Below are 13432 nucleotides of genomic sequence, written 5' to 3' on the forward strand. Positions count from 1 at the left end.
TTTTTAAGGATGAATAATAATCCACTGTATATATCTACCACATTTTCTTGATCCATTATCTGTCAATGGACGTTTAGGTTGTTTCTATGTCTTGGCTTCTGTGAATAATGCTGCTATAAACATGAGAGTACAGATACTTCTTCAAGGCCCATTTTATTTCCTTTGGATGCATACCCAGAAGTGTGATTGCTGGATTGTATGGTAGTTCTATTTTTAATCTTCTGATAAACCTCCATTACTGTTTTATATAATGTCTGTACCAATTTACATTCCCATCAACAGTGTACAAGGGTTTTCTTATGTGGTCTATTTATGAAAATAAACTTAAGAAAATAAATGTCAGTGTGTCCACTGTAAGATATCTGAGTACAGAAAACTAGCAGGAGACAGAATACTTTTCTCAGTTATGGGAGGAACACAATAAGAATTGAAACAAAAAATGACATTTTAAAGTCATACTTAACTGTATAATTAAGGGAAGAGATCAATGGAGTATTAATTAAATCATTTCTACCTCTTTCCTATTAACCCTTGTCACAGCTCTTATGTTTGCATTTGAGATCACTGAGTTGGGCAATTAAAATGATCAAGACATTTATTAAAGACCTAAGAAATATCATGAGTAATCAGAATAAGATAGCACTTGAGTTATACTTGACCCAAGGCCACACTGTACCCTAGGTGGAAAAAATCACCCCATATTCTATTTCTCATCTCAAATATGCTTACCTGAGATTGTCCAGCCAAACTCTTAGGTATAGGTACATAATTGGCATAAAGTATCATCATAGTCTTAACCACACAGTGCCAGAAATATTAAATGTGCACCGTATCATCAGCATTTCAGAGGTTCAAGAGGACCTGTAAGATGAATCACATCTATAAAACCAAGAAAATCTATTTACTACAGCTGCTCATTAAAGGATAATTGACAGTTCTCTTATTCGGTTTCATACCCAGCCAAAAGTGGTATTACCCCAAATTTAATATTTGGGGGAAAAGAAATGGAAGAATAAAATGGATGAGAGAGATTTCTCAGTTTGAGCTTCGCCAGGGAGTTGGTCAGTTCATGCCCATTGTCCAGTCTCCAAAATGAACTAACTGACAAGGCCAAATTTTCACATCAAGAAACAGTTGTCCTGCAGTGTGCCCCTTGCAGAATCTTGCAGAAGCCTAGTTTTCTTAGCTTCCTGCTGCTACTATGGGTTCTACCAAAAACTGTGCCCTAGGACACCCAGTGAGAAGCAACATGATCCTGTTCTGTGCCCCTCTCAAACCTTACCCATTCTTGGCTTTGATTTCTTGGCCTTAGTTACCCTGCACTACTCTGGCAGATGAAAAATTCCCTTACTCCATTCATTCTTCTGCTACAAGTAGAACTTGACTTCCTCTGGACAAACATGCCACCCTCTTAGTCCAAGCTAAGATGCAAGATAAAAAGAGAAAAGATGGAGTGACACCCAAAAGAGCCTGCCACTTTCAGACAGTGCTGATTTGGGGTGTGCTTACCCAAGCCTTGGAAATGAATACCACCACCAGATCCCACTAACCAGAGGAATGACAGAAATGCAAGAGCTTTGCCCTCTCCACGTGAGAGTACTTCCCACAAGAAATGCAGTTGCCCATACAGTCTGTGATTCCCAAAATTCTCTCCTAGCAAATACCAGATTCTCCAACTCCACAGAGGGTATTGCCCTCTAGATCTCAGCTGGCTGTGCAATCTGAACAACCCCATTGTCTCCACACAGGACTTGGTCCCACAAATTCCAGCCCTACAACATGGTACCTCTTCAGTGCAAAGTGACTTGCTCTCCACATAGGACTATACCTTAAAAAATTGCAATTTGAGGTCCCAGACAAAACTGGCCAGCAAATGAATCTCGTTATCTAATAAAGTGAGTCTCGATGCTGACTACACGATAGAATCATCTAGGATTCCAGGTGAAGAAAATAAAAATGATACTGGAGCTTCATCCCAAGAAACTTATTACTGCTCTGGAGTGGGCATGGATGTCACTTCACCAAAAGCACATGAGTGATTCTGATGGCTTCATAACACTTGTCCAATATGATGTCTTGCCACTTCCACCAGGCACACTGCTCAGTAAGTCCAGGTTTGTGATTTCCATTTGGAGTCAGACCTGTCCCAAAGCTGCAGCTGCAGTCTACACCAGGCTATTTATCACCAAAGTCCAGTACCCTGTCTGTTCACTCAGTAAAGCTGCCAGTGCCAGATGGAGAGTGAAAAATGGCTAAAACCCTGAACTTTGCATGCCTGGTTCTACTCTATTCCACTGTACATCTTCTCCATGAGCGATGTGGCTTTTTTCACACAGTGAAGTCACAGCTCTTTCTTTCCTCCCTAACCTGTCGAGCTATAGCCTCAGAGCGCACTACTGGATCAGTGTAACAACTGTGGCCATCACATCTGGGTTCTCTTTCCCTCCAGGTGTCAATAATGAAAGAGAAATGGAGAGAGGGCAACAGCTCCTCTAACTCCTGTTAAATTCATTGGTACCTTGAACTTCTGCTTTTATAATAGCCAAACTGCTTGATATTGTTTGTTCCTATCTCCTCCACTGAACTGGAAGCACTGCAAAAACTGCAACAGTGCTGGCACTTAGTAGGTGCTCAGTGAAATGTTTGATAAATGAATGAATAGATGGAGAAGAGCTGTTTTCGTGGTAGGAGTGGAAAGATGCAGTCATGGCTTCACTGTTAGGGGCCAGTATGTACCATGGAGAATTGGAACCACAAGCTGAGAACTGGGGGAGCAGAACTCCTAATCTTAACCTGAAAACTCAACATTTGCTCTTTACTTAAGCACAGGCTTGCTTCTTTTCAAGGCACCTAAACATTTACCATCTCCTTGTACTCCATTTCTGCTTTTCTTCTTAGACCTCCCACATCGCAGCAGCCTGATTATTCCAAAATGCTCTGTCCTTCCTGCTTTGTCTTTACCATTTTCCAGCTCAATAGCAGTCTGGCTGTTATGTCTCTCGTTACAATAACAGTAGGAATGCTTTCCAGCTCTACAGCATAGTTTAAGAGAGATTAGTTAAATGTACAGTAAGTCCTTTCTTACTCATTTTCTGACTTCTACAGTGTTTTGAAAGTGCTGAATGCCAAGACTGCTTATCCACAAGCCCTTTTGAGTAATGGTGTGTTTATCTTAGAATTCTGACCTAACTGGTAATTGTATTGCTGCATATGGGGGAATGAAGCCAAGGTGCTTCAGTAATCATACGGTACCAGGGACTGTGCTGCCTGCACATGACTCAGGCAGATGATTCTGGTGCCTCTGTTCTTAAGGACTGGGGTTCAAAGAGAAATAAGTGAGAACAGGATGAAGAACAGCTCACATTGGCACTCTAGCTCACTTGATACCTTTTGAAACACAGGTGCATGATTTCTCTTCAACATTAATTACTACTATGGATAACCTCAGGTGGCTCTAAAAGAGTTTAGGCTCTGAAATATGAACAGCCATTTGAATCTCTCTTAAGGAACGACAGAGAATGATGGAGAGGATAAGTGGGGTCAGCAGTACTGAGGTCCATTTATGTGAGTTGTTTTGAAGACAGCTAAGATCTGAGTCCAGCAACATCTATTTTACCTACTTACTGATACCTTTATCTTTTTGGTTCAAGATAATATTTTTCAAAATATTGTCCACAAACTACCTGCTTTAGAATCATCTAATGATGTTTGTTTAAAAATAAAAACAAAAACAAAAACAAAAACAAAACACATTCCTGAGCCCCAGATCGATATAGCAGAGTCTCTGCATGAGGCTGATCTTTTGAACCATAAAGTATAGGCTACTGCCTTGAGCCTTCACCAGTGTTAAGCTTCAAAACTCCCAAGAGGCAATAGCACTATGAGTAGGTACTGGTCATTTTCTTTGAAGTATCTGAGATCAGATTATGATAAAGTAATTGAGAAGAACGTGAGGACATAAACACCCAAGGAAGAGGAATAGGACACCACCTATAGAGATGGAACGGCCAGAGAGCCAGAACACCTCCTTGGCTTCACCCTTTTGCCCCCGGTTATTTGTCCTTTATCATAGTTTAGTTCGGAGCAACAGGCATATATTGAGCCCTGACATTTGCCATGCACTAGGGATAAAAAGAAACAACAAACTCACTGTTCTAGGGGAGTTTACAGTTTGCTAGAGGAAGCAGGCTCCTAATGGGCAATTTAAATAAATGTGGTAAGCCAAAGATAGAGATTTGCACATGAAATGTGGGGGACCAAGAGGGGCCCCTAATGGAAACTTACGTCCTAGACAAGGAATTGCCTGAATAGGGAAGTAAATAGAAATTAGGCAGATGAGGGGGAAGGGTTCTTTTGAGGAGAAACTAAAAAAGAGGCCAGGAGCTGGTGGGAAATGGAACATGTTTCCAACAGAGGGTGCACAGCCAAAGGCTCTGATTCCTAAAGTGATTCCATTTATCAGGGATTGATTGCAGTTTAGAACTGCTTCGTCGTAAAGTATAAGGAGTGAAGAAAGACAGTCAGTGATCCTGGATAGATAGATATGGGCCAAGTCAGGGAGATACGTGTATATGTCTTGATAACTTTTCAGAGCCCTGCCTTGCTAGGCACCTAGAAGACTCCTTGGAACAGACCTTCAAATTCATGCCAAGTTTATGGTCTCAAACTGTTCATTGCAGTTGCTCCAAAAACATGTTAGAACCCATTTATGGGCCCTCTCTGGGACATTGTGAAGGTAATTGCAATAACTAATGTTGAAAATAATACCAAAAATTATTCAAAATATAGGCTTGCATATTTTTTGACTATCACTGGAAGGATACATGAAAACCAGGAATAGTAATGACCTCTGGAGAGGGGGACTGAGACCAGAGGTAGGAGGAGTTTACAGCCCACTGTATGTACCCTTTTATAGTATTTGAATTGTTTATCATGTATATTTATTGCCTAGTCAAACAAATTTAAAAGAAAACTAAAGAGACACATTTCTCCCATAGCAGAGATATGTTATTTGTCAACATATAAAAGAGGACATTTATTTATATTAAAAACCAAATTAATGATTTGTTGGTACAACAGTGAAAGCAATAATGTCATTAAAGTAGTTTTGTCTTTCACAGCTTGGGGAAAAAATGGGATTGGAGAAATATCAATTTTGTGTGTCCTTTATAAATTTGGCGTTTTTTTTTCTTCAGTTTGCAGCTCATCTTGTGAAGATGAAATATCCAAGAATCTGTATTCTAGATGGTGGCATTAATAAGATCAAGCCAACAGGCCTCCTCACTGTCCCGTCTCCTCAAATATGAAGAACAAGAGTATGGCTATCAAAAGGGCAGAATGGAACCCCCCCTCACAACTCTTCACACCTTGCTGCTCTGAGACACAACTGGACTTCCAGACTGTTGCATTTCCATAAAGTTTTGTCGTGAGACACTTTTTAAAAATCTCATCACCCAAATATTCAGCTATCCAGGCAACAAATTTAACCGTACATGTATTGCTGAAAGAATCTTCTTAACAGTGAAATCCAATCATGTATTTTTACCACATCACCACAAAGCCAGAGGGATTCAGCTGATGAGGCAAATTTAGCATTATCAAGAAATCTCAGTTGCACTGAAAAAGCTGTCTTCCGTTGCACTGAACAGACAGTCCTAACAAAGGTATTCTTTAGAAATATAGACTGAATGTGGGCTGAAATCATCCTTCCATGATAATGAAAAGTGAAAAGCTATTCACAATACATTCCTTACAGTATATGCTACATTTGATAGCTCATTTTTGGCCCAGACATGTTTGTGTGTGTGTGTGTGTGTGTTTGTGTGTGTGTGTGTGTTTTAAGGGAGAAAAAATTAGCTTGTTGAAGAAAATAATAATAGTTTACTTCCAGAAAAATGAAAGTCAGAAACCATTCATATTATAAAGAATATTTATTCAGCTCCTGTGGCAGAGAAACCCAAAGTAAGAGTGACTTTAACAAACTAGATCTTTATTTGTCTCTCACATGAAAGTCTACATAGTCAATCTAGGGCGAGTATGTTGATTCCATGATCATTAAGAACCCAAGTGTCTTTCTCATTGCTTTACTACCCTCACTACTTGGTTTCTATCTTGTGGGTCAAGATGGCCACACAGCTGCCACCATCACATCTGCAATTTAGAAGGAAGGAAATGAAGGAGGAGGGAGGGGAAAAAAAAGAGAGGGGAAAGAAAAAAATTGGCAGAGAGGAAAGAAGAGAAGGAGAAAAGGGAGAGCATGCTCCTTCTCTTTAACGGCAGAAACCAGAAGGTGCACATATTCCTTCTGCTTACGTATCATTGACCAGAACTTAGACACGTGGCCACAACTAGCTATCAAGAATCCTTGGAATATAATTTTGGCTGGACAGCCATTTACTCAGTAAAAAAAATTTACTACTGGGTTGGAAGAGTAGAATACACATTAAAAGACAGCTGGCAGCCTCTGCGACATTATTCTTAAAAATTAAGTTTTTCATGGATGCTAAGATATATACCAAATTTACCATAAAGCAAGAAAAAATTCAGCCAAATAAACTGAATAATTATAAGATTATAAGATTCATTTCCATTTCAGAAATGTGAAAAATATGCATCTTAGAATTATTAAAATACGGTACATCTTTTTGACTATCTTCAGTTTGTTTTAACTAAAATATGTTCTTTCATATTTAACTTATTTTCTTCTTCAGTGTTAGGACTACCTAGGTAGAACATTTCATTGAGAGCCTCAGTTTAACTTTCTGGACCATGGTTTTATTGTTGCTGTGTGTTTTGGGGTTTTTTTTTACACCTTTATTGTGGTATGGTTCCTGTACAGTAAACTGCACATATTTCAAATGTACAATTTGATGAATTTTGGTAGATGTATACACCAATGAAATTACTACAGCAATCAAGATAGCTAACATTTCCATCAGTCCCCAAGAGGTGCAGTTTTTGAATTCCCAATTCATCCCTTCCCACCTCCTTTGCCCACTGGTAACTATAAGTTTGTTCTCTATATCTGTGAGTCTGTTTCTGTTCTGTAGGTAAGTTCATTTGTGTCCTTTTTAAAGATTCCATATATAAGCAATATCATCTGGCATTTTTCTTTCTCTTTCTGGCTTACTTCACTTAGAGTGACGATCTCAAGGTCCATCCATGTTGCTGCAAATGGCATTATTTTATTCTCTTTTATGGGTAGTATTCTATTGTATAAATATACCACATCTTCTTTATCCAGTCATCTGTTGATGGACATTTGGGTTGTTTCCATGTCTTGGCTATTGTAAATATTGCTGCTATGAACATTGGGATCCATGTGTCTTTTTGAATTATATTTTCCTTTAGGATATGCCCAGGTGTAGGATTGCTGAATCATATGGTAAGTCTATTTTTAGTTTTTTAAGGAACCTCTATACTGTCCTCCATAATGTCTGCACCAATTTACATTCCCACCAACAGTGTAGGAGGGTTCCCTTTTCTCCACACCCTCTCCAGCATTTATCGTTTGTAAACTTTTTAATGATGGCCATTCTGACTGGTGTGAGGTGATATATCATTGTAGTTTTGATTTGCATTTCTCTAACAATTAGTGATATTGAGCATCTTTCATGTGCTTGTTGGCTATTTGTATGTCTTCTTTAGAGAGATGTCTGTTTAGGTCTTCTGCCCACTTTTTGATTGGGTTGCTTGTTTTTTTAATATTAAGGTGTATGTGCTGTTTGTATATTTTGGAAATCAGTCCCTAGTCAGTTGCATCATTTACAGATATTTTATCCCACTCTGTAGGTTGTCTTTGGGGTTTTTTGACATCTATTTTTTTATTGAGATACAATTTACATACCATAAAATTCACCCTTTTAAAATATACAATTTGTGTTTTTTAGTATACTCACAAAATTGTGCAATCATTAGTACTATCTAATTTCAGAACATTTTCAAAGCCCAAGATGTCCTGTACCTATTAGAAGTTATTCCCCATTGACCCCTCCCAAAGTCTTTAATTTTTGCCCATGAAGTGAGATAGATATCCAACTTCATTCTCCATGTGGATATCAATTGTCCCAGCAGCCATGTCATTTTGTTTGTTTTGCTCAATTAAATTATATTCAGTCATTCACCAAATACGTTTTGAATACCTACTGTGTATAAGACACCGACATAATCAATGGTTATATTATTCTGTGATCTCTACATACTATACAAAGAAAAACATGTGAGAGTTAATGAGAAAAGAAATTTTCACCATGATTTCTCTGACAGCATTTTTGGGCTATCATCTATCATGTTTAGGAAAATAAGTCCTCCTGTCTTTCATCTTTGATGACTTATTTGACTTCCAAATCATAGTGCAGCACTGATGATCATTTAGAAGGAGTGGCTCTGAGTCTTAACTTTGCCTTACTGAGAAAGCAGAAGAAGATGGTGGAGCAGAGACTTGACCTGAATGGGGTGGTAGGTAGTGAGAGAGGATGAAGACTGAGTGTTGTGAGGAGAGCTGTGTGAGAGAGAATAGTAGCCAACCTCCATCACAATTTTGCATTTGTCTTTCTTAAAACCTGATACATTTAGGCTTATTTTGAAAAAAAAAAGGAATTTGTTTAAACATCCAAATTACAAATAATATTTAATATTCTCAACAGGAAAGCAAGAAAACATACAATCACTGTTATGTTTACATGCAGGGCATTTTATTCAATGGCAGGTGGTTTCAACAAAGTTGACCTCAACAACTGTTTGTTGAGCTAAACCTATATAACCCATGAATTGTAGAGGTCCTTTTTAATGTTATTGACTCCTGCACTGTCACTAACAGCACTGTTTCTAATATCAGCAGTCTCTTCCCTCTGCCTAGAAGGCCCTTAACTGTCACCACTAGCCCCATAAACACACACACGCTCACACACACACATTTATAAATGCTTCATAATCCAGCACAGTAGCATATCCTCCAGTCTTCTCTGATTTCCCTGTGCTGCATTAAGAGCCTCAAATCTATCAAAGCATTCCATTCATGCTTCTAATAATAGACTTATAACATCATTTTGCAGCCATCTGCTAACATTTGGAACCCTTGTTTAAAATATGAACTCCTTTCAAGTCAGAGTCCATAATTTATACCTCTTGTTATCTGCAGCAACTCACTATACTAGAGATGCTTGCTAAGTGTAAAATTGAATTGAATCTCTAGCTTAGGTATTTTAGAATCTATATGAACAGAATAAAGTTGAAATAACCCAGGTAATTTTTTTCAAGTGCCAAACTTCTCTGGTACCTGATGATATATAAATAAATTGAAATCTCAATACACTAAGTGAAGAAAAGATCTCTAATATTCTATCCAGCTCTAAAATTCTATAATCCTAGAAATTAGAACAGATAGCTTCCAACAACAGAATAAGCTAAGCCAGTTGCATCCCCTTTTCAAAACATAGAAATACTAAATTTAAAAAGAATATTAAAAATATCTAATACTTGATCAAGATTGAAAGAAAGAAACAAAAGTTGCTGATGTCAGCCATGAAGAGGAACTGAAACATCTGTGCAGTATCAGATATCTGTATCGGCCCTAGGAACTGAGGTTTCAACAGGTTCATAGGGATAGAAGCCCTGGGTCTTCTGTAAAGAGCTGAAATTAAGACTACTTCACAAAGTGACAGTTTCAAAGAACTCTTTGCTCCGTGAAATGACTAGAAATAACTTCACACCAAATCAGAGAACTAACTATAGGGGAGTTTGTCATGGTCTGGTATTTTGAGTGAAGAAAGACAAATGGAGGCATTCCATGGAAAAGCTAGACTAAGTCCCTGAATTAGGACAGGCTTTAGGGCATGTGTTCATCTGACTATTTAAAAATGACAACAATGAATTATATCAAATTTTTGGAAAGCATAGTTGGTGCCAGATATTTGTTTGACTCCTCTGTTTCCTCCTCCAAAGAGTTACCAAAAAATACTTCTTTAAATATTAATGTCAAAAGTGTGATACAGCCTCTCAAAAAATCTTATGCAGTAGTCTTGGTACCCCAAAAGGGGAAGGGAAAAGACCTCAGTTCTTATCCTACCCAAAAAATAAGAATTCAGACAGGAGGTGGAACATTGTGTAGCAAAAGATTTTAAAGGATTTATTAGCAAAGCAACTGTATACCTCCAAGAGTGGGAGGCGGGCTGATCTAAGGGAGGAAAAGTGGTGGTCTTTGTTCCTCCTCTTATACCTTGGCTTAGAGGTGGTCTTTTGATTGATTGATGGCTCTTGCCCCTGGAATCCCTAGTCATATTTGTCCTCTTTGTGTATGGCCTTACCCATGGTGTACCCATGGGGGTCCTAAACCGCAATGCTAATTATATTATAATGAGCATTGGTCATGTCCGGTTAGGTTCTTCTTGCTACCTGTAGTTCCAGCTGTCGGATTCTAACCGATTTCTTCCTGGCACTCATTTAGAGGGAATAAAGTCCCTTAAAACTGGAGGCGGGCATTATGCCATCTTCCTGACCATCCTCCCTCCCCTCCACCTATCTGCCCAGTGCCCTCACTTGTCTAACTACCTAACAGTCTCTTCTGGTGAAATCCACCATAAGGAGAGAAGACTGTTGCCTTGCTGCCATAGGGTTGTGATATTTCACTCTATAAGAATCATAAATAGTCATCTCATTGGTATACATGCTGGCTCTACATATAACTATTAACCAAATAATGTGTTTTCCTTGATAACACTCATTAAGCCAAAGAATAGAAGCAAAATGATAATATTTAGATTTTTCTTTTTGGGTGTTGAGTCATTGTGTACTATTTCTAATATTAAATGAGATAAAACTGGATACCAGTTTAATATTAGAAGTAGTATACATTATAAATAAGCTATTTTAAAAGTTGGTTTTTTTAGGTCACATGTATTTATATGTTTCTGAGTAATTTTCTTGTTAAGTCTTATGATAGGTGCTTGTTACATGACGACTAAATTTGGATCTTGGCAAATTGCATATTCTATAGATAGATTGTGATATTTGTAGCTTGTACTAGTGACTTGCAGGCCTAATGTCTCCTCTTGGATTGCCATTCTTTGATATCCTTTCTCATCTCTTTCAGAGGACCCATTTTTAGTTTGCATTGTTTGCAGCATTTCAGTAATACTGTTCTGTCCTAATGCTCACAGTGACCAATCCACAGTGCAACGATGGGTACCAAAACACAGTATTGCCAACATCCTTGATATTATATTTTAATCCTCTAGGTGGTAGAGATGTAAACACTGTCCTGTCTTGGCTTAAGACTAATCTTGGAGCTATAACAAATTTATTTTAAAGCATTAGATCAGATTCTAAATATTGTTTCCTGCCATACTAAAAGATTCAACTTTTGAAACTATTACTGTCTTTATATATATATATCTGTGACTTTTTGAAAAACATATGGCCTACATTCTTAAAAACTGTTATGGTGTGGTCACTAGTCAAAGTATTAAAAACTGAGACAATCCATGCGTTGATTTTCTCATTAACCCTGGAAACTTTTTTTTGCTTACCATTATTAATTTTTTCTTAACTATATTAGCATACTTTTCAGTCTTTTAGGGTGAAATAATTTAGTATTTTAGGGCTTACAGTGCTGGAACTGTATCCTGGTGGCTTAGAACAGCTGAATGTGCCCATTTCTTCCCAATTCCATTCAGTGATCTCACATTAGTAGCTTAAAACTGGGTACTCTCACTGCCCCTTCCATATTCACAATTTCAAAAGTAAAAATTTCCAAAAAAAGAATGCAGTGAAGTATCCAGTCTAAGGGGAGAACGAACCGCTGTTCTCAGGAACTCTTGCTATGCATTACCTCTTCACCTCCAAGACAGCATTACCCAGAAAACACAACCCCCTGGTAAAGAACCACATTGTCTGTCTCCAGGCAGGTCCTTGATATACAGGGTCAAAGTTGGCCTTTAACCTTTGTCTTCTATGCCTTAGCCAGGGACCAGAACCGAAGGACTGGATAAGTTTTTGTATCAGCCTCTCAGTCACATGTGGAAAGCTGAGGAACGGGACCAGCAGGGAGGAAGGGGATTAGTTAGCTAGTTTCTAGGTCTATTAATCATAAAAGAGAAGAAATAGAGGTCATTTAGGTCATTTGCTAACTTTAAAAAAAATTATTTTTATGCCCTGAGATAAACTATCCTTATATTTATTACTTACTATCCTGATAATTTATTACTTGTCAGATAGCGTACCTTTTTCTAAAATTATCTTTAAGATCATTAATAATCCCATGTACCATGCATTTATTGGCTTGGACTCCATATAGGGTCATTAAAGATCTGAAGGTCATGGGAGGAATATGACTACAGGGTTGAGGCCAAATGACACAAGGGGATAATTTGCATACTGATGCACAACCAGGGGAAAAAATTTCTTTTTTAAAGGGTAGTGCGATTAATAACAATTTCTGCACTCACACATTATCATTAATTGTGTATGGCAATTCAAGATTACAGGATAAAACATCTAATGCAATGCTCAGTGTGACCAGTTTAACTCTTTAATCTGAGCCTGATTCCTGTTTACAAAGGAGGTTCTTGTTCCAGAAGTGTTGTCCTCTCCTGGCTTCCACCTGGCCTAGACTGTGCTCTGCAGAGGCCTTTCCGAGATTTGCCTTGGCATGAAAGCCTATCCTGAACAACTAGGGGAAGCAAGCAGAATCCATTTCCAGTGATTGATCCGTTTCCCTCTGTACAGAGGGAAAAAAAAATGTTATCACAAAGTATTGATTCAGAGCTGGGAGGTTCGTTTGAGTTGTGTACATTCCCAAATTAATCTGATAGAGGCTGATCAGTATTAAAACGTTTTTCAACCTTATTTTGGGGCTACTACAACTCTATGGCTGTATAGTCTTCCTAAATTGTGGCTTATCTATGTTTAGTTTGTAACAATAATTTTTTTCATATCAGCATGCCTTATTTTGCTATCAGGTAGTCCTCGTGATTTATTCCACCATTTGGTACCGAAAAAGAAGCCTGAGAAGAGTTTTTTCCTGGTAACAAGGTAATTTTTAAAAATTGCCCTCCCACTTTTGACATTAAATTAACTAATATGAATCGTAAGGGAAGAATTAAGTATAACAGCGTCCCAGGTAATACAGAAGGACTAGTTCAGATTTCAGAAATAACTATACACTATAGATATTTATCTGGCTGCTGGTTAACTAATATTTTACAAAACCTACTAGACATAATTTGTGTTGATTAGGCATTTCCAAAATATGTTTACTTGTAAATCACAAATCATTTTAAAGTGTGTATATGTAAGAGCAAAATATAATTTAAAAGAGATGATTTTAATAAACAATTTACATATTAACCAACACATTTCAATATAAATTCTGGAAATGTTATTTTAACAAGAATCATATGCAGCAATATAACAACTATTTAAAATTTCAGTGGTG

The 13432-nt window shown here is 37.7% G+C and overlaps 1 protein-coding gene across 2 annotated transcripts in view; it reads left to right on the forward strand.

The window, feature by feature from the left end:
- Positions 1-11482, forward strand: part of TBCK (TBC1 domain containing kinase) — a 177557-nt gene extending 166075 nt beyond the window's left edge. For both annotated transcript variants that reach the window (XM_015249440.3, XM_031690564.2), the window contains exon 26: positions 5196-11482. In XM_015249440.3, coding sequence (XP_015104926.1) covers positions 5196-5306 — 111 coding nt within the window. In that variant the 3' untranslated portion in view covers positions 5307-11482. The remainder of the gene's footprint in view (positions 1-5195) is intronic.
- The last annotated feature ends 1950 nt before the right edge of the window (positions 11483-13432 follow it).

Source organism: Vicugna pacos, chromosome 2 (assembly GCF_048564905.1).
Source record: "Vicugna pacos chromosome 2, VicPac4, whole genome shotgun sequence".
Taxonomy (NCBI): domain Eukaryota; kingdom Metazoa; phylum Chordata; class Mammalia; order Artiodactyla; family Camelidae; genus Vicugna; species Vicugna pacos.